Source organism: Mastigoproctus giganteus, chromosome 3, assembly GCF_048544385.1.
Source record: "Mastigoproctus giganteus isolate SK-2022 chromosome 3, ASM4854438v1, whole genome shotgun sequence".
In the NCBI taxonomy this organism is placed as follows: domain Eukaryota; kingdom Metazoa; phylum Arthropoda; class Arachnida; order Uropygi; family Thelyphonidae; genus Mastigoproctus; species Mastigoproctus giganteus.
In genome coordinates this window covers 27098217-27124082 of record NC_143577.1, presented here as the reverse complement: position 1 = coordinate 27124082, position 25866 = coordinate 27098217, and the positions used below count along the sequence as shown (strand labels likewise).

General features: G+C 35.1%; 1 protein-coding gene across 1 annotated transcript in view; it reads right to left on the bottom strand.

The window, feature by feature from the left end:
* Positions 1–25866, bottom strand: part of LOC150087822 (uncharacterized) — a 316716-nt gene that overhangs the window by 270255 nt on the left and 20595 nt on the right. The window contains exons 6-7 of the mRNA XM_090369929.1: positions 23387–23467; positions 15824–16048 (exon numbers count right to left, since the gene is read on the bottom strand). Coding sequence (XP_090226055.1) covers positions 15824–16048; positions 23387–23467 — 306 coding nt within the window. The remainder of the gene's footprint in view (positions 1–15823; positions 16049–23386; positions 23468–25866) is intronic.

The window sequence follows — 25866 nt, the reverse complement described above, 5'->3', positions numbered from 1 at the left end:
GTCAGACAAGACTTCCCCTTAACAAACCCATGGCAGCCAAACCCAATATTTAGCAGTCAACCACAGTCCATTCAAAGCAGGTATGCTTCTGCACTCTCATACCTAACCCAGCTATTAACATTAGTATTAATAGTAGAAAATGATGCAAGAAAGCTTATACCGCATCGGAAACAAAAAATAATAATAAATAAAAAATCTCATTTTTTAGTTGTTTTTTTTTTTTAATTTTAGGATTTTTTAATTTTTTCTAGTTATTCCATGAATTTATTCAAACTACACACTTCCACAACAGATGGAAACATGTCCCAACAATCCACCCATTGGCTGAAGGCAAACTTCTGCACATCTATGCTGCAACCATCAATTTGAATTTATGTCCCCTCATGTACTTAGTCTGAACAAGACAAAGAATCCCATAAGCATTGAGTTTGCTCAAGCCATTCAAGGCCTTAAATACCTCAATCAGATCACGTCACAGGTGCCTAATCTCCAGATAATGCAATTTGCAGAACTGAAGACGTTCTTGGTAAAAGCACCCCTTTGTTCCCCTCGCCAATCTCATTGTCCTTCTCTATACCTCCACCAGAAACTCTACATCCTTCCTAAAATGAGGCCTCCAGACCCATGTCCAGTACTCAAGATGTGGCCTGACCACTGCCTTATACAATGGGATAATCACCTTATCCCTGCTAGCAAAATTTCTGTATGTCACTGACAAAATGGCAGCCTGTCTGAAATGCCTGGTTACCAAGCTATGTAGCCCACATAATGGGAGTCTTTCCTCTTACAGTCAACCTACAGAGCTTTTTCCTTTTGCCAATCTCACCACTGGAGTTGCATGTCTTCGGACCATTTCAAGAAGCTCAATACCTTTTTAGATGGGGTCTCCATACTTAAATACAGTATTCTACCCTATCTCTACAGGATAATGTTCGACAAATCATCAATAGGACAGTTTAGGCTTTCCTAGCTGCCTGTTTACACTGTTCAGAAAACTTCAAGATCTGCCTATATCATATTTCTCAGATCTCTTAGCATTAGCATTAGTAGAGGCATATGATGCAAGAAAGCAAGCTTATTCAGCATCAGCCAAAAAAAAAAAAAAAAAACCACTACTCCCATTTCACCCCTCCGTTCGTTCGAAATACCTGTCCAGCTGAGCCTTAAATTTGTTTAGGCTATCAACTTCAACAACAAGCGATGGGAGTCTATTCCACAAACCAACTGCCCGCTGGCTAAAGGCAAATTTCCGCACATCAATCCGACATCCGTCCTTCCTCAATTTGAATTTATGCCCTCTCAGGTGATTATTCTGAGCAAGAGGAAGAATCCCATCGGCATTGAGCATGCTCAAGCCATTCAAAGCCTTATACACCTCTATCAGATCACCTCGCCGATGCCTAGTCTCCAGACTCTGTAATTTGCAAAACTTAAGCCTTTCTTCGTAAGAGCAACCCTTTGTTCCATTCACTAATCTTGTTGCCCTTCTCTGTACTCGTTCCAGCAGCTCTACATCCTTCTTGAAATGAGGCCTCCAGACCTGTATACAGTACTCAAGGTGTGGCCTGACCAATGCCTTATACAAGGGAATAATCACATCCCTGTCCCTGCTAGAAAAATTCCTGTATATCACTGACAAGACACCATGAGCTACTCTTGCAGCTCGTCTGCACTGCTCAGAGAACTTCATATCTGCCTGCACAATTACCCCCAGGTCCTTTTCATTCTCTACCACTGTCAGCGTAGTACCACAGAGTTGATACGTTGATCTGGGGTTACTGTTTCCCATATGTAGTACTTTACATTTGTCAATGTTAAACTTCATTTGCCACCTCTCAGCCCATCTGCTCAACCTTTCCAGATCCTGTTGCAGCAGCATAGTATCAGTAGTGTCCTTAACAACCCTGCCAACCTTGGTATCGTCTGCAAACTTGGACATTAAGCCTGATACACCATCATCAATATCATTTATAAATACAGAAAACAACAATGGACCCAACACTGAACCCTGAGGAACTCCACTAATAACATTAGTCCACGTTGAGCAGTGTCCATTGATTACCACTCTCTGTCTTCTGCCACTCAACCATCCCTTTATCCATAGCAGCAATTTGCCTCCAATGCCACACTTCTCCAATTTGTGCAGCAGTCTTCCATGTGCAACAGTATCAAAAGCCTTTCTAAGATCCAAATATATAATATCAAAGTTATTCCCTGCATCCAGTTCTTTTGTGACTGCATCATAGTATCCAATCAAATTGGTCAGACAAGACCTGCCCTTAACAAAACCATGCTGTGTCTGAGCTATAACTGAATTCTTGTCCAGATGATCCTGCAGTGCTTCTTTAACCAGTGCCTCCATTAATTTTCCTGGAACCGAAGTTAAACTAACAGGTCTATAATTACTTGTGTCAGCCTTTGATCCTCCTTTGTGAATTGGAGTTACATTTGCACATCTCCAGTCCATGGGTACCTCCCCTGAGTCCAAAGAAGCTCTCATAATTATGGCTAGGGGTTTGCTTACTTCCTTTGCTGCCTCCTTTAATATAACTGGATAGATCCCATCCACCCCGGGTGCCTTTTTTATGTTTATCCTCAACAATTTCTCCTCCACTTTCCTCTCAGTTATTAGAAAATAATCTAGCTCACTGCCAATGTTTACTTCACCTACGACATTCCCCTTCCTGAATAACTCCTCATGTGTGAATGTAGATGCAAAATACTCGTTTAGATTGTTAGCCACCTGAGCTGGATCCTCAACTGTTGAACCATCAACATCCAGTGGAAGATCCCTTTCCTCCTCCACTGTTTTTAATTCAACCCCACCAAGTGTATAATTTATTTGCGGGTTGCTATTCCTAAAGTGTAAGACCTTGCATTAGTAGCATTATACATAGCTGCCACTTCTCTGACCATCTCTGAAGTCAGTTCAAGTAATCCTGAAGCAGCAGTGCTTGGCACTGATCATTAACGACTAACTATCTTTATGTTGTCTAAAAATTTTGACATCACACCTTCTCTATCCCTTTGTCAATGTAATTTATGAAAATGTGAAACAGCAGTGGTCCAAGAACCAATCCTTGGGGGTCCCCACTACACAATCTGAAGAACATCCATTAGTCACAACCCTCTGGCTTCTGTCCTATAGCCTCCCAACAATCCATCTTAGAATTTTTCCAATAATCTCAACCTGTTCCAGCTTATACGGTAACTTCTCATGAGGGACAGAGTCAAATGCTTTGCTAAAATCTAAATAAACTATGTTGAAATTGTTCCCTACAGCCAGCTCATGAGTAACTGTGTCAAATTAGCCTAGTAAGTTAGTTGAACATGATTTTCCCTTAACAAAACCATGTTGTGTGTCCTTCAGAATGCCATATCTATCTAAATGTCCCTGGATTGCACTCTTAATCATTGAAGGTAAAGAAAACTGATGTACAGTGGTCCTTGATCAGGAAACTAACAGTACACCAGTTTCTCTTCTTTCATAATAGCATCTAGTATGTTCTCACATTGAAACCAACAGAACTGTTCAGAAAAATATGTATTTTTTTATCTTGCAACGATAAAAAGGAAAAATATGTATTTTTTGTTTTCAGTATTTCCCTGAAATACTGAAAAAAAATTTTTTTGAACAATTTTTCTGCACCAAATTGAAATGAAATCAATTTATTCTCTGAATAATATTATCAGATGACAAATCTGTTCTTACATACAATTATATTTAAATTAAAGTTAAATAATATTTAGATAAATTATAGAACTTCTTAATGTACCATTGTATAATTGACTTAATAGCATGAATAGCAGTAAAGCTTAATAGACGGTACTCACCTTAGTTGATCTGCTTAATTACATGAAGTTGGGGTGGAAATGAAGTTTAAATTGAAGTTTAAAATAAATTTAAATAAGTTAGTTGAATGAATACAGAATTATTAAAATATTGGAAGTTTTCAACTAACTTCCAATACACGTACTTATTACCATTATAACAGCTTCAGAACTAATCTAACCAGCACCAAACTTGCACAACATGTACATTCTCACAACCACAACCCCCTAGTCGATTCGGCCATTGCATTTATTAAATTAAGATCTAGTTACAAAATCTTCCAACACGAGGCACTTGTCACAGAATGGTGTGACATAACACTAAACTTAATGTTCTAAATACAAAACTACCCACCAACCTCTCTCCGGTCTGGAATCTTAAGCACATAAGATTCCCACATGTCGCAAAATGCATTATGGGAACATAGAAATCCTTCATATACATGATTTATTTCTTTCTTATCACTGCCAACCGAAGATGTTTAATACGAAAGTCGCTCGTTGTGACTATTGGCCTCACTTATTTCATATTATTTTAAATTTCAATTTTTCAAATGACAACCAGGGATGAGATAGTGCACTTCTATTTCCTTGAGCAAAATTCTAATAATTCCGTATTCATTCAACTAACTTTTTAAATTTATTTTAAACTTCAATTTAAACTTCATTTCCACCTCAACTTCATGTAATTAAGCAGATCAACTAAGGTGAATACCATCTAAGCTTTACTGCTATTCATGCTATTAAGTTAAATAATATTTAACTTAATGCTTCTGAAAACTTAGTTGGCAATTTGCAACTGGTTGGAGCTAGTAGACTTTCACCTGCTATAAGAAAACATGCTTTGGGCTTAGGAATTCATGACAGAAAGTCAGCTGGCTACCAAACTAAGTATGCAATTCATCAAATTTAACTGTATGACTTTATTTAAAAAGTCATACATTATAAGTATATTAAATATTAAAGTTGTAAAACTTCACTGGATTGTATCAGCATACAAGGATTGTATCAGCATACAAATAAGCTTAATGGTACTATGTGTAAACATGCATTAACATTTTTCTTTTTTTCACCATATGTAAAAAACATAGTTTGTTAAAGTCTGACCATGTCAACTTATTTTGACATTCGTGATGTACTGTCTCTGCACTCGTCTTTCATTGGTGTTTTGTAAACAGAATTGACGAGGAAGGAGGCTTTTACTAATTTATTGACAGAAGACAGCACGATTCTGGCTTATATTTACTAGATATTGGCATATTATATCTAGTTGCCAATATCTAGAATATAGATATTATATTCTAGATATTGGCAATGCAAGTTAGAAGCTGAAAATGTATTTTATTAATCTTAATGTTTTATAAATCTTAATGTTTTATAAATTGAGAGAGGGTACCATTCCTCGGCCATAATGTATGCATTGCATTGTAAATGAAAACCTGCAGAATAAAGTACAACGGAAGACGGAGAAGGGATCGAATCAAGTCGAAAAGAGTAATTTCCCATCGTAAATTTAGAGAGCTGGTGACTATGCAGAAGATATAGAATTAAAAACAAAAAGAAAATAAAAATAAAAATTTTTTTAAAAAAAACTTTATTTTGACTAATAGTTAAATGAAGAAAAAGTCAGAAACTGATTATTTCCCTTTGTTTTGTACAAATGAATCAGTTTGGTCAGTGGATTTTTTTTTTTTTTTTTTTTGTTAACTAAAACTAATTAACTAGCATTTAACAAGGTGATCTAGAATCTCTTTTTAATCTAGAATAGAGACTAATTATGAACGCTTAGAGCTCCGAATAGCACCTATTAAAGCATGGCCAAGATAAGCATGCAATCAAAAGTATTTTAAAATCACTGGGGCAATGATTCTGTGTTGAAGATAAGAAAATAGATGACTGACTTTCATAAATTTCTAATCAATAATTCAAAGACACAGCATTTCCTGTAACTTTGTGTCATAACTTCAGGAGGTGACTCGAAGGCCATTTTGAGTGAAAAATATCATATGAACATAGGTCTCATTTGCAATGTTTACGGAACTATAGGTATTTAAATTGTAGCATCTATGGACAAACATCACAGCAAGCACAGACATTTATGCAAGCCAGTACACCAATGGTATAGAGTAGCAAATAGGCCATGCTGTGTTACAACAGAAATAACTATGACATTTGCATATACCAGTCAAGAACATGCAGACAAGCATTTTGTATACAAGATTCATAATGGTAACCAATGCTGCTGTAAAAAATAATTCCCACAGTGAAAAATCCCAGATCAATGACAGTTTATTAACATTTGCCAGTTTTGTGAGAAAGTAGCTTGTTGCCAAGTGAGTCACAGCTCAGTATTCAAGTACAAGTGAAGAGAAAAACATGATTAAACTACATATAATGTAGTTATTTTTCAATCTGATCAATGTACTGCACTGTAATGTAATCTTTTTTCTGATTAAAAATGTCTTTTCCAATACCAGACTCCTTCAAGTCAAGCTACATTTCAAATCCCCATAGCTTATGGTGACCAGATACTGACATTCATAACCAGGGGGGAAAAAAAAAAAAAAAATCAGTTTTAATGCCTGAAATTCATGACAAGAAAAAAGCACAATGACAGCTCTGTCATATAGGTTGTAATTAAGCAGTACTGCAATAAAATAAATCAGGAGCCAAAGGCTGAATCATATTTTATTATTCTTTCTCTCTTAATATCTTGATCCATTAATGAAGCTCTTTAAACATCAACTTTTTCTTAAATTTGCTTAACATAATGGCATTAATTTTTACATCCAGATGGCTACATTCGTAAGATATTTTTTTTTTTTTTTTTTTTTTTTGATTTGGTAGTTGTTGGCGCATCGGCTTCTGTGGCCATATTGCACCTCCCAAGGTTTTTGCAGTACTTTGATCCAAGCCCGAGGCGGGAATCGAACCCGCGACCTTTGGGTTGCCGGGCAGGTACTTTACCCACTCGGCTAGCCCGGTCGGCTCGTAAGATATGTGAAACACTAACAGGACAAGGTAACATTCTAAACACTTTTATTAATGTGGTGTGGTAAAACTATATTCGAGGAAAATAAGTTTCCAAAAAAATAAGTAATCATTAGGGCAATTGATAGCAGATTATAAATTACAAAATATTTTAAATTAATTGACCCCAGGGGCTCACATCTGGTGAGAATGGGCTTGGCACACCCAGGGTTCTGAGCTGGATATCATCATTCTTCTTCTTCCTTGGTGATTCCCTTTTACTTCTGACTCTCTCTCTCTCTCTCTCTCTCTCTCTCTCTCTCTCTCTCTCTCTCTCTCTCTCTCTCTCTCTCTCTCTCTCTCTCTCTCTCTCTCTCTCAGGGAGACTCAGAATTTTTTTTTTTTTTTTTTGCTGGTGCAGCATAAGCCTTAGGCTTCCTTTCACCATATGGCCATTACTAATACTAATAATAGATTTTTCTCAAATATAAAATGATATTAGCTCTGAATATTATAATATTCAATTATAATAGCTCTGAATAATTATTCATGAATTTCTAAAAATATACTTTCAACATTTCCATTACATACAAGAATGGCAAACAAAATGCCATATTTCTGATGTCTGCTCTTGAAATAGAAATTTTGGAAAAAAACAATGATCACCAACCACAATAAGATCTCTTAAGATAATCACTCCTTTCTTTCAACTCTTCTAAAATAAAATTAAGCAAAAAAAAAAAAAAAAAAAAAACTGCTTTCAGTGCTCTCAAGAATATATTCAAAACAAAGATTATTCTTCTCAAAGCATTTTCTTCCTTGGAAATATCCTTTTTCCTTGATCAATTCCTTTAACAATTCAAAATTTAAATTTTAAAAAAAATCTACCCTATTCAGAAAGTTCTTCCATTATTTTAATTATAAAATTAATTTATTATTAAAATTAATTAAAAGTATTATTTATTTTTAAAGCACTTATCATAGCCAATCATACAAATGATTTAGATTATCCTTATATTTGCAAACTGAGTTGAACTAAGTGGTTTATAAAGTCAGCACAAAACAAGAAATCTATCAACCAATTCTAATCTTCATCAAGCCAGGCTAAATATACTACTAACCTCTCGAATTTGCATAAAGTCACCAAAACTTAAATTTTTTCTTCCTTAATAAATGAACATCTGCATTCAACAAGAGTTCCCTGTGCTCATAAACGGTGAGAAGAAATGAGACCATTTGATGATAGTCTTCTCGTCGCTCAGTTAGAACTCTGAATAAGACAGTTCATTTTCAGATAAGTGCTAGCAATGTTCAGTATTTGCAAAAGAGTAAAATACTAAACATAAACATGTAGCAATGTCTTCAAATGAGGCATTTTGGGGTACTACTGCATGTCTTCAAAAATGCCTAATTTTCAATCTTCTTCAAATGAGGCTCCCCCCCCACCCCACTGGTGATATCTATCAAGAAATTAACTATTCCAACAATTTATATGCCACAATAAATATTTTAATAAATAAATATCAATTCTACTAGGTTCTTGTTCATATGCACAATGAGTAAAAACAATCCAAACCCTAGTGTTCTTGCCTATTGTTCTCACTCCAACACACCATACTGATGATATCTATCAAGAAATAAACTATTCCAACAATTTATACACCACAATAAATATTTTAATAAATAAGCATCAATGCTACAAACTTTATACTAGGTTCTTGTTCACATGCACAATGAGTAAAAACAATCCTAACCCTAGTGTTCTTGCCTATTGTTCTCACTCCAACACACACACACACACACACACACACACTGCTTAATCTTATTGTTGAACAATACCTTCCCTATTTTTCCATATTCAAAGCAGTTCACAAAGAAATCCATTTAAATTACAATACCAAACAGTAACAAGGAATGCCTCTGTTAATAATCAAAATATCTTAATGACACATAGGTCATCAATTAGAGTGATATCTCATAGTCACCTATACCTATAGGTTTTGCTCTCATGACTTTCTACATAAGGGAGAACTGTATATACAGTGGATTCTGGTTAATTGGGACACATCGAGACTAGTGCACTTTGGTCTGATTAAGCCGCTGCCCCAATTATGTGAAGTCTCCATAAATAGTTAAAAAATATAAAAAAGGCAAACTACCATTTCACTGAGCAACAAATTATTTATTTATTTTTTTATTATTATTATTAGCCATATGGTGCAAGGAAGCCTGAGGCTTATTCTGCACCAGCCAAAAAAAAAAAACTCCCAAGCCACCCCAAGAGAGAGCGAGAAGCAGAAAGGAATCACCAAGGAGAAGAATGATGATACTCACCAGATGTGAGCCCCTGGGGCTCACATCTGGTGAGTATAGGCTTGGCACATCAAATCATACAGAATAAATTAGAGCCAAATATTTAATATTTAAATATTCTGCATGCAGAACTTTCCATTTTCACTCATTATCAATATAACATCATTAAGGACCTATCCGAGGATACGTATGTTGTCCTTAAAGTCTTTCTATCTAATCCTATTAAAGCAAAATACGGAACAAATTAGATAAAAATACTTGATATTTAAAATTTTAATTTATATAACAAACATGCGCATACTTGCCCTTCAACTTTTAGTTCCTAATTGTCACTGACGGATGAATTTATCCAGCGTACCTTGCCACATTCCTTTGATTGACTGTGAGTGAACAAAATCAGCACAGACATCTGGTGCAGATAATGAACTGTGTTCGTTGCCTTCCTGCATGAACTATCGTCATCACCCTCCAATGAATTTCCTGGCATCCTGTGTAGTCAACTCATTCAAGTTCGGATGTTTCACCTTCATCTCGCCTTCTGGGTTCCTCATCTTGGTGTTTTGATAGAATGCTTTCAACGATTGCATCCTCACAATCTTCGTTTTTGTTGTAACATTCAATATTATTGTCGATAACTTCAAATTCTTCATAGTTCCCAACTTTTTCCAGTTCTGAAGCAACTTTATATTCACTTTTGGCTGTTTCTAGTCTCCAAGCCTGAAAGCTTAAAACTGCAGTCAGAAAAACAGTTCTGAATTGTCTTACTGCTTATTTCTTGCTAACTATCAGCAACAAACTGTACTGCCTAGAGAAAGTTTACCTTTGCAGTCACTTCCTTGGCTGTGGAAGATGTCAGTAGATTTTATTCAATCGCTTCTAGAATGTGGTTCACTAACTTTCTGCAGTACAACATCTTCAAATTTTTTGATTCCCATATCCATTGCCTGCACCAAAGATGTGTTGGCAGGCAGAAATTCCAGCTGGATGTTTTTCAAACATTCTGAACACTTGGGGTGTGCCGCACATTTGTGAAGAATCAGAAGAACTTTTCTTAATTTCTGCTGTAACTCTACATCCCACCTCGTTAACCATTCCTTAAATATTTCGGAAGTCATCCATGCATTCTTATTAGCACAGTGCTCAACTGGTAAACTGTCCAATCTTAGCTCCTCAAAGCATTCACTTTTCCCAATAATCAACAGCTTCTTTTTATCAGTTCCTGACATATCTGAACAACATAACATAGTTATGCGATCCATTGCTTTCTTTGATCCCGACAGTGTTATATGACTGTAGCTTGTTTGTTATTTGGTTTTTAGGAGCATTAGCAACTAAGGCCCTATTGCTCCGGGGATATGCGGTGGTCATTCCCTGACCTTTCCGCATCCTCTGTATTTAGTGGTCACGGGCTCAAACTCCAGTCTAATCAAGAAGCTACATGACTGTAGCACAGAGAATCATCTGGCATGGCACAATAAAAGAGGCCTGTTTCATCAGCACTATAGATATCATCTGCAAAAATATCTCAAGTAAGATGGCTAGTTTCTTAGATTTCCATTCTTCTGCACTTACAGCATCAGCACTATCTTTTTCGCCATGTGTTTTCTTGAATTTAATCTCATGCCTACATTTCTATCAAGACAATCAACCATCTGTTGCTTTAAAATTAGCATGGCCCAGTTTCTTAGCTAGCTCCTCTGACTTCTTTTTCAGCATTGGACCACTTGACGCACACTCCTTATCAAGTTACAATAGAGAATCATTGATTTAGGGCATCCTCAACATCAGAATCCTTACCTTGACATTTACATTTTTGGTATGTTCCCTGTTTTTCATCATGTGTCCATTTTTCTCGCAGTTTATCTTACTGGTGTATCAAGCATGCAATTGTAGGTTTCGGTACTCCAGTTATCTCCGCCAAACAACGATGAATGATATTGGGTGAAAGGCTTTTTATATGGTCCAGTAAGACAATTTTTTCAGCTAGTAACAAATCCTTATATGGCATCTTGTTAAGGGCCTGAAATTTTATAAAATTAATATAAAAAAATTATCAAAATTCACAGCACTGAAAAATCTCTACACTTCCTGATTCGGCATTGGTTCAGTATCAATGATAGCATAAGGGCACACAAATGACACTAATTAGAGACCGTACGCTCTGAGAAGGCAAAGCGAGAGTGAGACATGATTCATTCATGTGCAACAACTAGAAGGGCTGGGGGCAGTGGTGTGCTGGTAAATTTTTAACGAATGGCTCACCCTTTCTTTTAACCCTCACTTTTTTGGAAATTACACAGCGGTTTCTCCCTTTGCAAGAATTACACCCCCCCCCCAAAAAGTACTGTATAAATGAATTCCATTACAGTACTGTATCAGTAAACATCCGCTTAAATTTGCATGGGCTGCTTCTTAGGATAATGACTTTATCAGGTTCACGACAATTCAAGAAATGCGAAATCTTCGACAGACGTTGAGCATGGGAATGTCATTACCTTAAGAAGAAGCAGCCCAGGCAAAATTAAGTGGATGTTTTGCTAGCGAAGATAATCCCCACACTGCTGCATAAGGAAGCACAAAGGGCGCCAAAATAAGTGCATTCCAGTTGAATTGTCAGTGTCACCATCTTATTGCCAGCCATTGTGGATTGAGTGCAGCTCTACAGTTTATAGCCATTGTCAGTTTAATTAACAACTGGGTGCTGCAGTCTCCTGCCCCAATTAAACAGCATGTTGTCCCAATTAAGCAAAGAAAACCCTGGCTATTTTCTCAATTACCAGAATAAACTGTTCTTCAAGATTTGTCCCAAATAAACGGCTGCCCCGACTAGGTGTGGCCCAAATAATCAGATTGCACTGTATTTACTGCTCTCTTTACAGCTTACTGTGCAGTACAGGCCACAATGTAAACTTTTAAAAGAACATAAATAACTGAATTAAAAATAGACAGTAGTTCTTAACGTATATTTAATACAAGGTGGTATAATAGGTTCTTAAAACACCACTATACAAGATGTGAAATATGACTATAAAAAAGGAAGCCGAATTACACAGCAATTAGCATGAATTTAAAAACAAAAAATATAAACTAACTTATATCCTGAGTCGACTTATATGTGGGAATATCAAATTATTCACATAATTTCAGTTTACTGGAGGTAGTCCTCAATACTATTTATGATATCGTATGGCACCTGACCGCTCTGTTTACACAAGCTTGAATCGTGTTTCCTGTTCCCACAGTGAGCTGACAGCTCGTTATAAATGGTTCAAAGTAGCTATTTTTGTTGTTTATGTAATAGCTTGTCCTTCCCAAGGCATTGCAATGAACGAGTGTCAAATTAATTTTATTAAAAAAATAAAATGGGATAATTTTACAAAACAAATTCTTAAAAAATAAATGATTCAGCTATGAATTTGAAATTTTTTCATTTTCAATGTGAATGTACAAGTCCCAACCTAGAGTTGGAACCTAGCATGGGTCCACTGTATTAGACCTGTCCAACCCACAAAAAAAAAAGAAAAAAAGAAGAAATAATGAAATAAAATAAAATGACATATTAATTAAGAAAATATGTATTAAATTTCCTACATGTCGGTAATAATGCAATAGTTACTTTTAAATTAAAATAAATCCTTCATTAATATATTTTATTGTATATAACACAAAAAAATTTTAAAAATTAAAAAAAAAAAAAAAAAAAAAGAAACATCTAATAATTAATTTTACATTTTGCTAAGTTTCTCTGGAAACAGGATATCAATAATTTCTGAGTTCAGGTATATTCTTCTTTCTTGGATTAGAAATCCAGATGCAGCAAACTCTTGAAGAGGAGGAATGTAATTGACAAAGACCAGACAAAATCTATTCTGCACAATTTAAGCAGATTTTGCTTAATCAGCCAAAACTGTAATCACCATTCACAACTGGAGCTGCATACATCTATATCCCCTCCCCCCCCATTTCCAGCCCTCATTATATTTTATTAATTATATACTCTTTTTTTTTTTTTTTTTTTTATATAACTTCATATACCTCGCATCATTTTATCATTGATTTCGCTCATCATCACCTAAGTTGCCTGTGCATCATAAAAATTCAAATCAAATCAAAAAATGGGTATTCTTTATACTCATTTTTATATCTTTATCTTGAAAGAGTTTGAATATGAATAACATATTCAGTGAAAATAATTTTAATAGTGAAAAAATGAACATGTAGATCAATTTTGTATGTAATTAAATTATACAGTAATTTTGAATTTCTGCAATGAATGTAATCCTAAAAAATTAGTGTTCTTTTAAGCTGCAATTTTTAGGAAACTTCTAATGACATTTCTTTCAGTTTTACATTGAAATATTTCATTTTTAGTGCTGATTCAATTTCTAATTCTGCAGCACTTCATAACTGCAAACTTGATAATCAGAAGCATGTAAAAAAATAATAGGGCAAAGGTAAAGAAAGCCTGCACGAGAACGACGAAAAACATCGGATAACTTATGCGGAAAATTAGTTTCCCGATACAGCACTCTAGCGCTGCTCACTCGGTAAACAGACGGTAGGTGTTATCGGTCTGGAGCAAAGTCGAGAACAATATATTGATTGACAGGTAGGCGTGGCAAATGATGTGCTGATTGGTGCGTGAACACAACACACGATAACATCAGTTTAGTATCACTTTAGAGCATTAATGGTAACTTGTCCTAATCGCATACGCCCTAACTTTTTTTTACCATTACAAAACACTGTAATGGTGCAAAAAGGTCAGGTTACCTTGACTTGAATCCCATGGGAGCTTGAACCCCTCCCGAAGTGGAGGGAGTAACCTAACCTTTTTTTCTTTAGAATCAGTCATATTTAGAAATACATTCATAAAAAAATAAATTTTTTTATGACTATTTTTATTTTCTTGTTCAATAATATGCCCTAATGGTGAAAAAGGGTCAGGTTACCTCCACTTGAATCCCATGGGAGCTTGAACCCCTCCCAAAATGGAGGGGGTAACCTAACTTTTTTTCTTTAGAATCATGGGTGGACTAGCACAAATTGTTTATTAACAAAATATTAATTTTCATTACTGTACTTTTATTTTTAAAGACACTTGTGCGAATACACACGTATCATAACGTCAATCAGCACCTTAAAAGATTCATTGCTATTACCTGTTCACCGTTCATTACAAAACTATTATGCACCGTTCTTTACTGGTAAATACACACCATAATGCCAACCAATGACTACACAGTAGCTTGTTATCTGTCGTGTCCACCACCAATCATTTCAATGTTTGCCATGCCTACCTGTCAATCAATATATCCTTCTCAATTTCTGCTCCAGACCGATAACACCTACCGTCTGTTTACCGAGCAAGCAGCGCTAGAGTCCGGTGTCGGGAAACTTTGTTTTGTTGGTTTTTTTTTTTTTTTTTTAGGAGCATTAGCAACTAAGGCCATATTGCTCCGGGATATGCGGTGGTCATTCCTTGACCTTTCCGCATCCTCCGTATTTGGTGGTGACGGGCTCGAACCCCGGGCTAATCAAGAAGCGCGTGCTGCGCACTGCTGCTCCTTCCACCTGGCTACGGAGGCGCCGTCGGGAAACTAATTTTCCGCGTAAGTTATTTGATATTTCTCGTCGTTCTCACAAAGGCTTTCTTTACCTTAGCCAATAATAGTTTTAAATCCAGAAAACTAATCTTATCCTTTAGGCAAATGTGTGGTAATTTATCAAGATATCAGAGCAGTGGAGTAGTGTTGTTGTTGTAGTAAGGTTTTAGGAGCACCAGCGACTAAGGCCATATTGCTCCATGTATACTGTCTGTAATTGCATGTGTTCTGTGGTCTATCACACTTGATAATGTGTGATACACACATCGTCAAGTGTGTATTATATTTTTATTTTGTGTAATTCAAATAGAAAATAAAAATACAATACACACTTGATAATTTTACAAATAATGTTACTTAGTAAAACCTAATAAGTTGATGTATGCAGTGCATTACATTTCAGGCACATTAATAAATTGTAATAATTTATGATTTATAGCAAAAAAAAAAAAAAAAAAAATGACCATGTGCAAAATGAGAAAATTTTGTTTCTTCACATCTGACACATTACCCATTCATTCCTTCAGCCAGAGCATGGCAACAAACATAATATCCAGTGCTTCAGCCACAATATAAAGTATATGGACAGCCTATGTGATACATATGAAAAAAAGAAATAACTGCCAGACTAATTCTTAATAAAATTTGGGAAAGCTCAATAAATTATTTTTAAAGAACGAAATATAAAATTTCATGAAAATACATCACTGGGAGTCCACTTATTACATGTAGACAGCCGGACAAAGAAATAATAATTGTCAGATTTTACTGGTCCGATTTTAATAAAATTCAGAATGGTTCTACAAATCTTTTTAAAATATTTGTGGAGCCATTCTAATATAAAATTATTTTTTTATATAAATATAAAAAAAATTAAAAGTAAAATTTAACGAAAATCCAACCACTGGGAATAAATTTTTACTTGGACTTGGAATGCATATATGCTAACACACCTAAAAACAGATATTTAGGAGTTATTAATTTCCGGTATTATTATATTAAATTATTCACATTCTAAAACTAGAAATGCACACAACCAATGAACTTATTAAAGATGCGACTGCAAGTCAACTTGCAAACATTACAAAGCATCATTTACTAACCTTGCTAAAGTCTGTTTCATCACTGTCAGAAGGACTCTGCACTGTCTCATTATCTGTACCACTGCCTACATTACTAAGCCCAAGTTGACTACGAAGTGTTTTAACTTCTCTCTGTTTACTATGTACCATTACCACCAAACCTTGAATGGCATTATCCCTTTTATTAACTTTTTTTTCCAGTGCCGAAATTTTATTTTTACATTCTTCTAACTGCACTTTTGATTCCTATAAGATATCAAAAATTATGCTCCGTCATTATATGTAAAAACTTAAATACAGAAATGAAAACAAGACTATTAAATATGCACTATATTTATTTAAAAGTATGTACAATTAATAAATACAAACAAACATCTGTGGAGATTAAACAACTATTATTGGTCACTCAATTATGAACTGCACTGTATATATAATATATCTTCAGAGTGACTGGAGAATTGTTTACAATGACTATTATCATGTGTAGCAACTACTCGTATAATCATTCACGTACAGTTCATGAACTGTACATGCTGTTCCATAATTACTTGTGCAAGGGACATTAAAAATTCTGTTTTATGTAAATTATGATTGCTGTCCTCCCACACATCGTGGAAGGACAGCAATCATAGCCAATATGTTGGGTACAAAGGCTAAAAACAGGTAAAAAATTCACAGGAATACCGAACCTTCAATTCTGAAATTAGAGATAAAACTTCATTGGGCTAACATTATTAGGCAAAAATCAATAAACTAACAACTTTATTCAAAATTTGCAGCTGCTGTGATTTGAAGTTACTCAAAGCAATATAGCAATAAAAGAGTGAGGGAAAAATGTTGTAATAGTGTTGATATAGATACATAAAATGTAAAATAATTGCAAAGTATTGTAATGTCAATATAACACTCACCACTGACTTGTATAATAGAATTATAACTTCCTTAACCCTTAAAAGATGGAGAGGCACAGTAAATAATTAATAAAAAACCGTGTGCCTTCCTGGCCACTTGCTTACACTGTATGCTAATATAGAGGGATTTTGCCAGTTGAGAGAGAGGTAATTATCCTGCCGTAAAAATCAACAGTCAGACAATATCTTGAAATGCTGTATACAGGTCTGAAGGCCTCACTTCAGGAAAAATATGAACATGCTGAAATGGGTATAAAAGAGCATAGAAGGATATAAAATATTAAAAATAGACTAGCTATGGATGCACAGCAATAATCATACAGGAAGAGGCTCCAGTTCTGTAAGCTGCAAAATGTGCAAAAGGTGGTAAGCAACTGTTTTGGTGCCTCCATAGCCAGGTGGGCAGGAGCAGCAGTGCATAGCACACGCTTCTTGATTAGACCGGGGTTCGAGCCCGTGACCACCAAATACGGAGATGCAGGAAGGTCAGGAAATGACCACCACATATCCCTGGAGTAATATGGCCTTAGTTGCTAATGCTCCCAAAAACCAAACAAGCAACCGTTTTGGCACAAAGACCAATACAGGAGAGAAAATATTTGCAGGCTGCATTATAAATCATATTTTATTTATTTATCATTAATAACATTACATATTGACCAATGTCATCAAACTATGCAAGAGCTGTATCAAGGTGATCACTATCATTATATAAAATAAGATTTATGAAAATATTGAAATTGCTTACATTTACTTTCCATTTTGTTGTTATAGAGAACCTAAATCAAAAGTATAAAACCAAATACTGTGACAGTTATTTTTATGATAGAAGAAACTTTTGTTTGGTTTATATATTTTCACATTAAAAGGTATTAGTTAATTATCAGCAATACAACATAAAACTCCTTAATAATATTTTTATAGGAATATAATAATTATTTACTGAGTGCAATTTTTTTGTTTCTTGTTCCTGAAATTAGATAACAGGCCACACTGCAAAGTTAGGACCTCATCTGTGGGGATCTGACTGAGGTATTCAAGGCCATAAAAGGGTTGAGCAAACTTAATGTGGAGGCATATTTTCTCTTTCTAGGAGTATGTAAACAAGGAATATAGATGCAAATTAAGAAAAGATAATAAAGAAAGTTGTCTTTGATCACAATGAACTACTGGAACAAGTTCCCACCTAGCTTTGTAGGGTAACAGATTTCAAACATGACCAGATAAATATTGGAAAAAGTAAATAAATAAATAAGACTTAGAAGACATTTTATTACTGTTATTATTTATTTTTGATGGAAGATGCTACATAAGCTTTTATTACTGTTACACTTACTGACTACTGTATTTTTGTTATTACTGTTATTATTATTATTTTTTTTTTAATGGAAGATGCTACATAAGCTTTGTTCAAGTTGCCATTTTAATAAATACTAATATAAAAGAAAATCAGGTTAAACAAAACAGTACAAGTAAAAAAAAAATTTCTTTAAAAAGGTTAAAAAAACCAGATATATGATCATTGTCAATTAAAATCTGATAAAATCAGAACTCAAAAGAAATAAATGTGTAGCAGTCATTGATAAAATGGGGGCAATCAATCAATCATATTGCATAGCTAAAAGACCTGCAATATTCATCAACATATACATAAATGGAGATCAAAGCCATCAATAAAAAGGAATGGTTGAGGTCGCTGCTCAATACACAGTTTAGCAAGAACAATTTCTTCTAATTGTATCTTGTGCAGACTAGAAAGCCATGGTGCAATTACAGGTTTAAATTTAGTAACGAATGGGCCTGGAGTACTGGGGACCATAGTTCAAATACAGATATATACAGTTATACCCAGTTATTTATTAACAAATAAAGTACAAATAAATAAAAGTACAAAACCAGTAGCTTTCGGAACGCGTGTCCCTTTATCAACTGATAAGTTAATATAAAATTTGAAAACATTACAAGCAAATGTGGCACGTTAATCATGCGTCATTGTTGTAGCACGGACGTGTGCTGCTTTACGCCAGTGATCATCCATCAATAAAACGGTTGTTTCTAGGATGGGATGTAGACGCATGCCTTTCTGGCGATTTAATGCCTTAGGATTGTTTATTATGTTTAGTGACTCTAGCCATAGGCGGTGGCGAAAGTGTCGCGCGTGGTCCACTATCTCAAAGTCGCGCTTGGGGTCAAGATCGTGGTTGGTAGCCCAAAAATGTTCTGCGACCGCGGACTGGTCAGTTTCGGCAAGCCGGATTGCTCTGTCGTGTTCCGTGAGGCGATCCTGGAGACGTCTCGATGTCTCACCTACGTAGCAACTGTTACAGGCCCTACAGGTGATACGGTACACTACATTGCTGCGTAAGACAGGTGTGATAGGGGTCTCCAGCGTGAAGACCCCTATCACACCTGTCTTACGCAGCAATGTAGTGTACCGTATCACCTGTAGGGCCTGTAACAGTTGCTACGTAGGTGAGACATCGAGACGTCTCCAGGATCGCCTCACGGAACACGACAGAGCAATCCGGCTTGCCGAAACTGACCAGTCCGCGGTCGCAGAACATTTTTGGGCTACCAACCACGATCTTGACCCCAAGCGCGACTTTGAGATAGTGGACCACGCGCGACACTTTCGCCACCGCCTATGGCTAGAGTCACTAAACATAATAAACAATCCTAAGGCATTAAATCGCCAGAAAGGCATGCGTCTACATCCCATCCTAGAAACAACCGTTTTATTGATGGATGATCACTGGCGTAAAGCAGCACACGTCCGTGCTACAACAATGACGCATGATTAACGTGCCACATTTGCTTGTAATGTATTCAAATTTTATATTAACTTATCAGTTGATAAAGGGACACGCGTTCCGAAAGCTACTGGTTTTGTACTTTTATTTATTTGTACTTTATTTGTTAATAAATAACTGGGTATAACTGTATATATCTGTATTTGAGGTTTAAATTTGATATTATTTGTTTAATGCATGTGTTATAATATTTTCTAATGTTAAAGGCAAATTATATTATGGACAATCAGTCTATAGACAGCATTTTAAAATTGGAAAATAATACAAAGAAGTAAGTTTATACAGCACCAGAAAAAAAAAAAAAAAAAATACCAATTTAATTTGCCCATCTTGTCTAATAATTTGTCCAACACTCTTTAAATTTACTGAAAGATCCTACCTCCTTTGGTTGAGAAGGAGGAAAGCTGCCATCAATATTCAGTTTCCACACAGATAGTTTCCAGCCATTGCAATTTAGAGAATTAAAGCCTTTCTGGTAAGACTATCCTTCTGTACCCCAAAACCAATCTTGTTACTCTCCTCTGCACTACCCTATTCAACAGATTTATGCCTTTCCTAAAATGAAATTTTCAAACTTGTATACTTGTAAAAGGTGTGGCTTAACCAATGTTTTATACAATGGGATAATTACCATTTTATCCCTGCTCTCAAAGTTCCTGTATATCATTAACAGAATCCAAAGGGGTGTGCAAAGAGTAGTCTCTCTCTGCTCTACTCAGAAAACATGTTTGACTATACAATTACCTTGACATTTTTTTAATTATCAACCACTGAGTTCTGTATCCCCCAAATGGTATGTTATCCTTGAATTATATCTACCTTTGCATTTATCATGGTCAATTCTTCAGCCCAACTAGTGGCATAACTAGGGTTAATGGCACCCAGGGCAAATAAAAAAATGCTGCCTCTTGAAAACTGTTCTTTTGGAATTTTTGCATTTTTTAACCATAAAAAGGCATCCTCCAAATTTGGCATCCAGGGCATGTTCCCTACCTGCCTCACCCTAGTTACACCACTAAGCCCAACAAAATAGGTTATCTAGATCTTGTGGAATTAATATATGCTACTGAATGTCCTGTCTACCTTTGTATCATAAGCAAATTTAAACATTAAATTTGAAATACCTTCATTAAAAAAATATCAGGAATAGTACAGAACCAAACAACGAACTTTGTGGGAGCCTGTTTGTGACATTATTCTATGAACGGTATTAGTCCTGACTGCTTTGTGTCCTACCACAGTAATAGCTTTTGGCTTATAAGCAATTCGTTCAACTTAGACCCATACTGGCAGCATATCCTCATTTGTTCGGTAGCCATATAACTGGCACCCTAATAACAGGTGAGTCTATGAGAAGGTAAGGCATGGGCATTGGGTCTGGACATCAGTTAATTCCCCCACAAGCTTACCTTAAAAAATGTGGTCTTCTTCTGGTCAGATAGTCTCAGACCCTTTAGTCACCTTTTCTTTGTTCTTCCAACCCTCCCAGAAATGCAAGCAGGAAAAGAATTTATTTTCAATTTCTCATAAAATTGCAATGTTACTAATTTTTCAGCATTTTGTATAATGCATCTTACATTGCTGTATTTAACTATAATATAGAAAGGAATTAATTGTTAATAATTTCTATAAAGATTTATGGATTAACTGAATTATTACACACTAATTTTTATAATAGATGTTTATACTACAAAGATTTGGATTCATCCCAATTACTTCAAATAAAATAGGAATGGAATATACATACATCTAGCAGATAGAAAATCTGCTCAGAGTATAGAGAGATGCAAAGCTAGCATATATCACCTTGCAATCTACAAGCTATATTAGACTGGATTGTAATGCACTGCAATTAAAATTACTTCTTAGTTGGTAATCACATACATTAATCAAAACAACATTTACATGATAAACATAGAGATTAAAAATATAGATTTTGGGAAGTATCAACAAAAAAAAGACATGCTTGCTGAAGCTCTCTGGCGTCTTCTACTAGCCAGTGCAAAGGTCAGTCAGCTGCAATGCACACAGAAATAAAAATAAATTTTCTTAAGACGACTATGCCAGAAACATAACTAATGTGCATTTTTAAAGTAAATAATTAAATTCTATAATGAGTGCATTTTAAGATGGAGATACACTTGTTAAAAAAAATTGTAATAGGTTGAACTCTTATTAAAACGAAAATTATAGTTCCTCAGAGCGGTTTAATATACTTAGAACATACATACAAAGAACGGTTTAATATATAAAAAGCTTTCGGCTGAGTACACAGCCTTCTTCAGTTAAACAGAAAAATATATTAAATGACAGTTAGAATGGAGATGTGCACTGCCAAGCTGGTGCGTGAGGCGCATGGCTAATTGTTTAAGGTTGAAGTTTGTGGTTGTGACGTATGGTGGTGACGCGGCCAGCGTTTGTCTATGGACAGAATTATTGCTTCTGTGATGGGGTTAACTTGACAACCACTGTTCCTGTTCAAAGAGGTATCCGAGCATTTTATGTTTAATGATTCCAACCAGGTGTGCCGTAGGTAATGGTGGGACCTGTCCACAACCACGAAATCGCAGTGTGGGTCAATGTCGTGGTGGGTTGTCCAGACATGCTCGGCAATAGCTGAGTGTTCCACATCTGCCAAACGGATCGCCCTTTTATGTTCTGAGAGACGTTTCTCGAGCCGACGTCCAGTCTCTCCAAAGTAGCAGCTAGTGCAGTCATGGCAAGAGATGCGATAGACCAAACCGCTCTGCAGAAGGGTGGGGACAGGTATTTTCACATTGGAAATGAGAGAACGTAGTTTCTTGCCTGGGAGTTGGATGCACTTTATCCCATGTGATTTTAGGATTGTTTATATTTGAAGAATGCAAAACTATGAATAATAAAATGAAATAAAATAAAATGAAAATCACTAACAAAACTTATAACCAATTTGCAAGGATATTTCATCTTCTTTGCCAGTTATTTAAGAGTAGTGCAAGCCACAAAAATTCCCAAAAATTATATTAAAAATTATTTTATTTTTCCACCAAGCACCATCTTGTTAAGGAAGACAAAGCCTCAGTGGATGAATGAAATGGAGGACATAGCATTTTGATAACCCTATTTTGTTTCATTTTATTTTATGTATTTTCACTCTTTGAATGCACAAACTAGGAGAAGACAAGACAGTCTCATATTCTTTCATCGGTACATTCCAGAATATTATTTTAAAATTAATCAAACTGTGCAGTGTAAAACTCTAAAAAAAAAACACAGTAACCTGGAGACCATCTATACTTAAAGGCTAAACTAAAGATAACCAAAATATCCAAGACACTCACCCATGGACCACAGTGCTAAAAACATAAATAAAATAAAATAGCAAATAAATAAGTACAACAATATGCAATTATTACATTTAATATCCAAGTTACACACAGCCACTGGAAGGCCACACATGCCCCATACGATGCCAATCTGGACAGCCTTGAGCCAAATAAAAAGTACTAAAACTCTATCTTTTATAAAGTGACTGTTTAATTAATTGTAATCACTATGATCATCATTATCATTAGAATAGATACCATTATGTAAATTCAAATATTATGTGGGTTTTAGTTTTGAAACAACCTAATTATGTTGATTTGCTTTGCCTCATATCCTCTACAGGTTCTTAGATCTAATAAAACTTCCTTATGACTTGTACTTTATTACATTCTGTATTTTCTCATGATAACAATAATGAATGATGACCATAATATCCTTATTATTTAAGTATTTGAATTAGAATAACCTAGTAACTCTAAATTTGCTCCAACAAATTAAATGAACTTAAAAGGGGTGCTTATTTTATAGTTAAACTTGTAAATGAACATTCACATTACTTCAAGCTCTCTGTTCCGCTCAACAAGAACACTATTCATCTCTGCAAGATCCTCTTCAGCCTGTTTCCTCTTATCTTGTAGCTATTGTATGATTCAGTTAAGAAAAATGAAATAATCAGAAGAAAATTTAAAAATAACTACATAATGTATATTATTATACTTATTTTTTAATCCAAAGCTAAGTTTTTGTTTCTAGTACTCATTTGCAACTTATGTCCAAATTCAATAAATTACAGCTGTAAAATCAGACTTCTCAAGTGACCTGCCTGTTATACATTACCAAGTAACACTATTAAACACCTCTGTCAAGTGCAAAGAATTCAATACTTCAATTCTGTCTTGCTTCTCATAAAATGAAAATTGTTCCATCTAATTTAATAAAATTCATAAATATGGTAATACATTATTAATAAATAGCATGTAACTACAAGATCAAATGAAGATGTTTAAACTTAACCTCTGATTAAACTTTATTTTTAAATGTAGCATTCTTTAATTAAAGAGATTTTTTACCTGTGCTTACTCTCAGCTCACTGAAATCACTATTATATCCGATTTCCTTACTTGAAATAAATCATAGCTTTTAATCTTTCTTACCACAATTATATCATTTACCTATAATTTTCTTAGCACCCAAAAAGATAGAATTTATTTCAACTCCCATTGTTACTTTCTTCTGATATGGATGCCAAAGGGAACAATAATCAAACAAGCAAAATTGTAATTATCAAAATAAAAGACATTTCTCTGTATGCAGTAAATACTAGTAACATTGTAGAATACTGAAAAAGCAATACAGGCGCTCCTCTAATTATATATAAACGACTTACATACAACTTGCAGATACATACAAAGCTGGTGCTATGTTTCGTTATAAGAATCAATTTTGAACACCTTTGTGATATTTTTCTAAAGCAGATTTCTGGAGGTCACTACCATAAAACAATAAAAACAATTAGCAGTTTCTGGTTTATTGGGCTTTTCTGTTAGTGTAATGTAATTATAAACGGGTAATAAATTTGATCTTATTGCATTTGCATTGATACAGTTGCTGTAATTCTGTGGAATTTTATGTTATTATGGTGAAATGTACTTCCCCTTCACTGAAATCTTCAAATCATATAAAAAACATAAATAAATTTTCAGAATCTTCTCTTCGTTCCTATTTTTTGAGCTTCGTAAAGTTGTTACTCTGTATCTCAGTTGCGTGTATTGTGGTAGTTGCAATTTGTGCATTCCGTGTTCTTTGTAATTGATAACTTATTTTCTTAAAATTTTACAACCAAAAAAAAAATGTTGGTGAACAGAAATATCAATTAGTTACACTATTAATTGAGCTATGTACGTAAGCATAAATTTATTTTACTAATCTGTGGAAAATATTCTGATTTTCACGCATCATTTAATTTTGTTAATTGGAGGAAGTAAAGTGTAAATTTGTGCTCTATATCTTTACTTGTGCTCTATATCTCCATTATTTTACGGGTAAAATAATGGAGTCACTGGTTAAAGATGCATTGCAGGATCATCTAGACAAGACTGTAGCAATAATTCAGACACAGCATGGGTTTGTTAAGGGAAAGTCTTGTCTAACAAATTTGATAGGATATTAAGATGTGGTTACAAAGGAACTGGATGCAAAAAATAATTTTGATATCATATATTTGGATTTCAGGAAAGCTTTTGATACTGTTGCGCATGGAAGACTATTGTACAAATTGGAGCAGAATGGTATTAAGAGTAAGTTGCTACAATGGATAAAAGGATGGTTAAGAGGGAGAAGACAGAGGGTGGTAATCAATGGGTGCTGCTCTTCGTGGACTAATGTTATTAGTGGAGTCCCACAGGGTTCACTGTTGGGTCCACTGTTGTTTTGTATATTTATCAATGATATTGATGAAGGTATATCAGGCTTAATGTCGAAGTTTGCAGATGATACAAAGGTTGGCAGGGTTGTTAATGACAGTAATGGCAGTGTGCTACTGCAACAGGATCTAGATAATTTGGGCAGATGGGCTAAGAAGTGGCAACTGAAGTTTAACCTGGACAAATGCAAAGTACTGCATATGGGTAGAAGTAACCCCAGAGAAACGTACCAACTGTGTGGTACTACACTTAAGGTGGTAGAAAATGAAAAAGACCTGGGAGTAATTGTGCAGTCAGATATGAAGTTTTCTGAGCAATGCAGACAGGCTGCCTGGGCAGGTCATGGGGTTTTGTCAATGATATATAGGAATTTTGCTAGCAGGGAGAAGGAGGTGATTGTCCCTCTGTATAAGGCAATGGTCAGGCCACGCCTTGAGTACTGCGTACAGGTCTGGAGGCCTCATTTTAGGAAAGATGTAGATTTACTTGAGCATGTACAGAGAAGGGCAACAAGATTGGTGAGGGGAATGAAGGGATCCTCTTACCAAGAGAGGCTTAAGTTCTGCAAATTGCAGTGGCTGGAGACTAAGCACCTGCGCGGTGATCTGACTGAG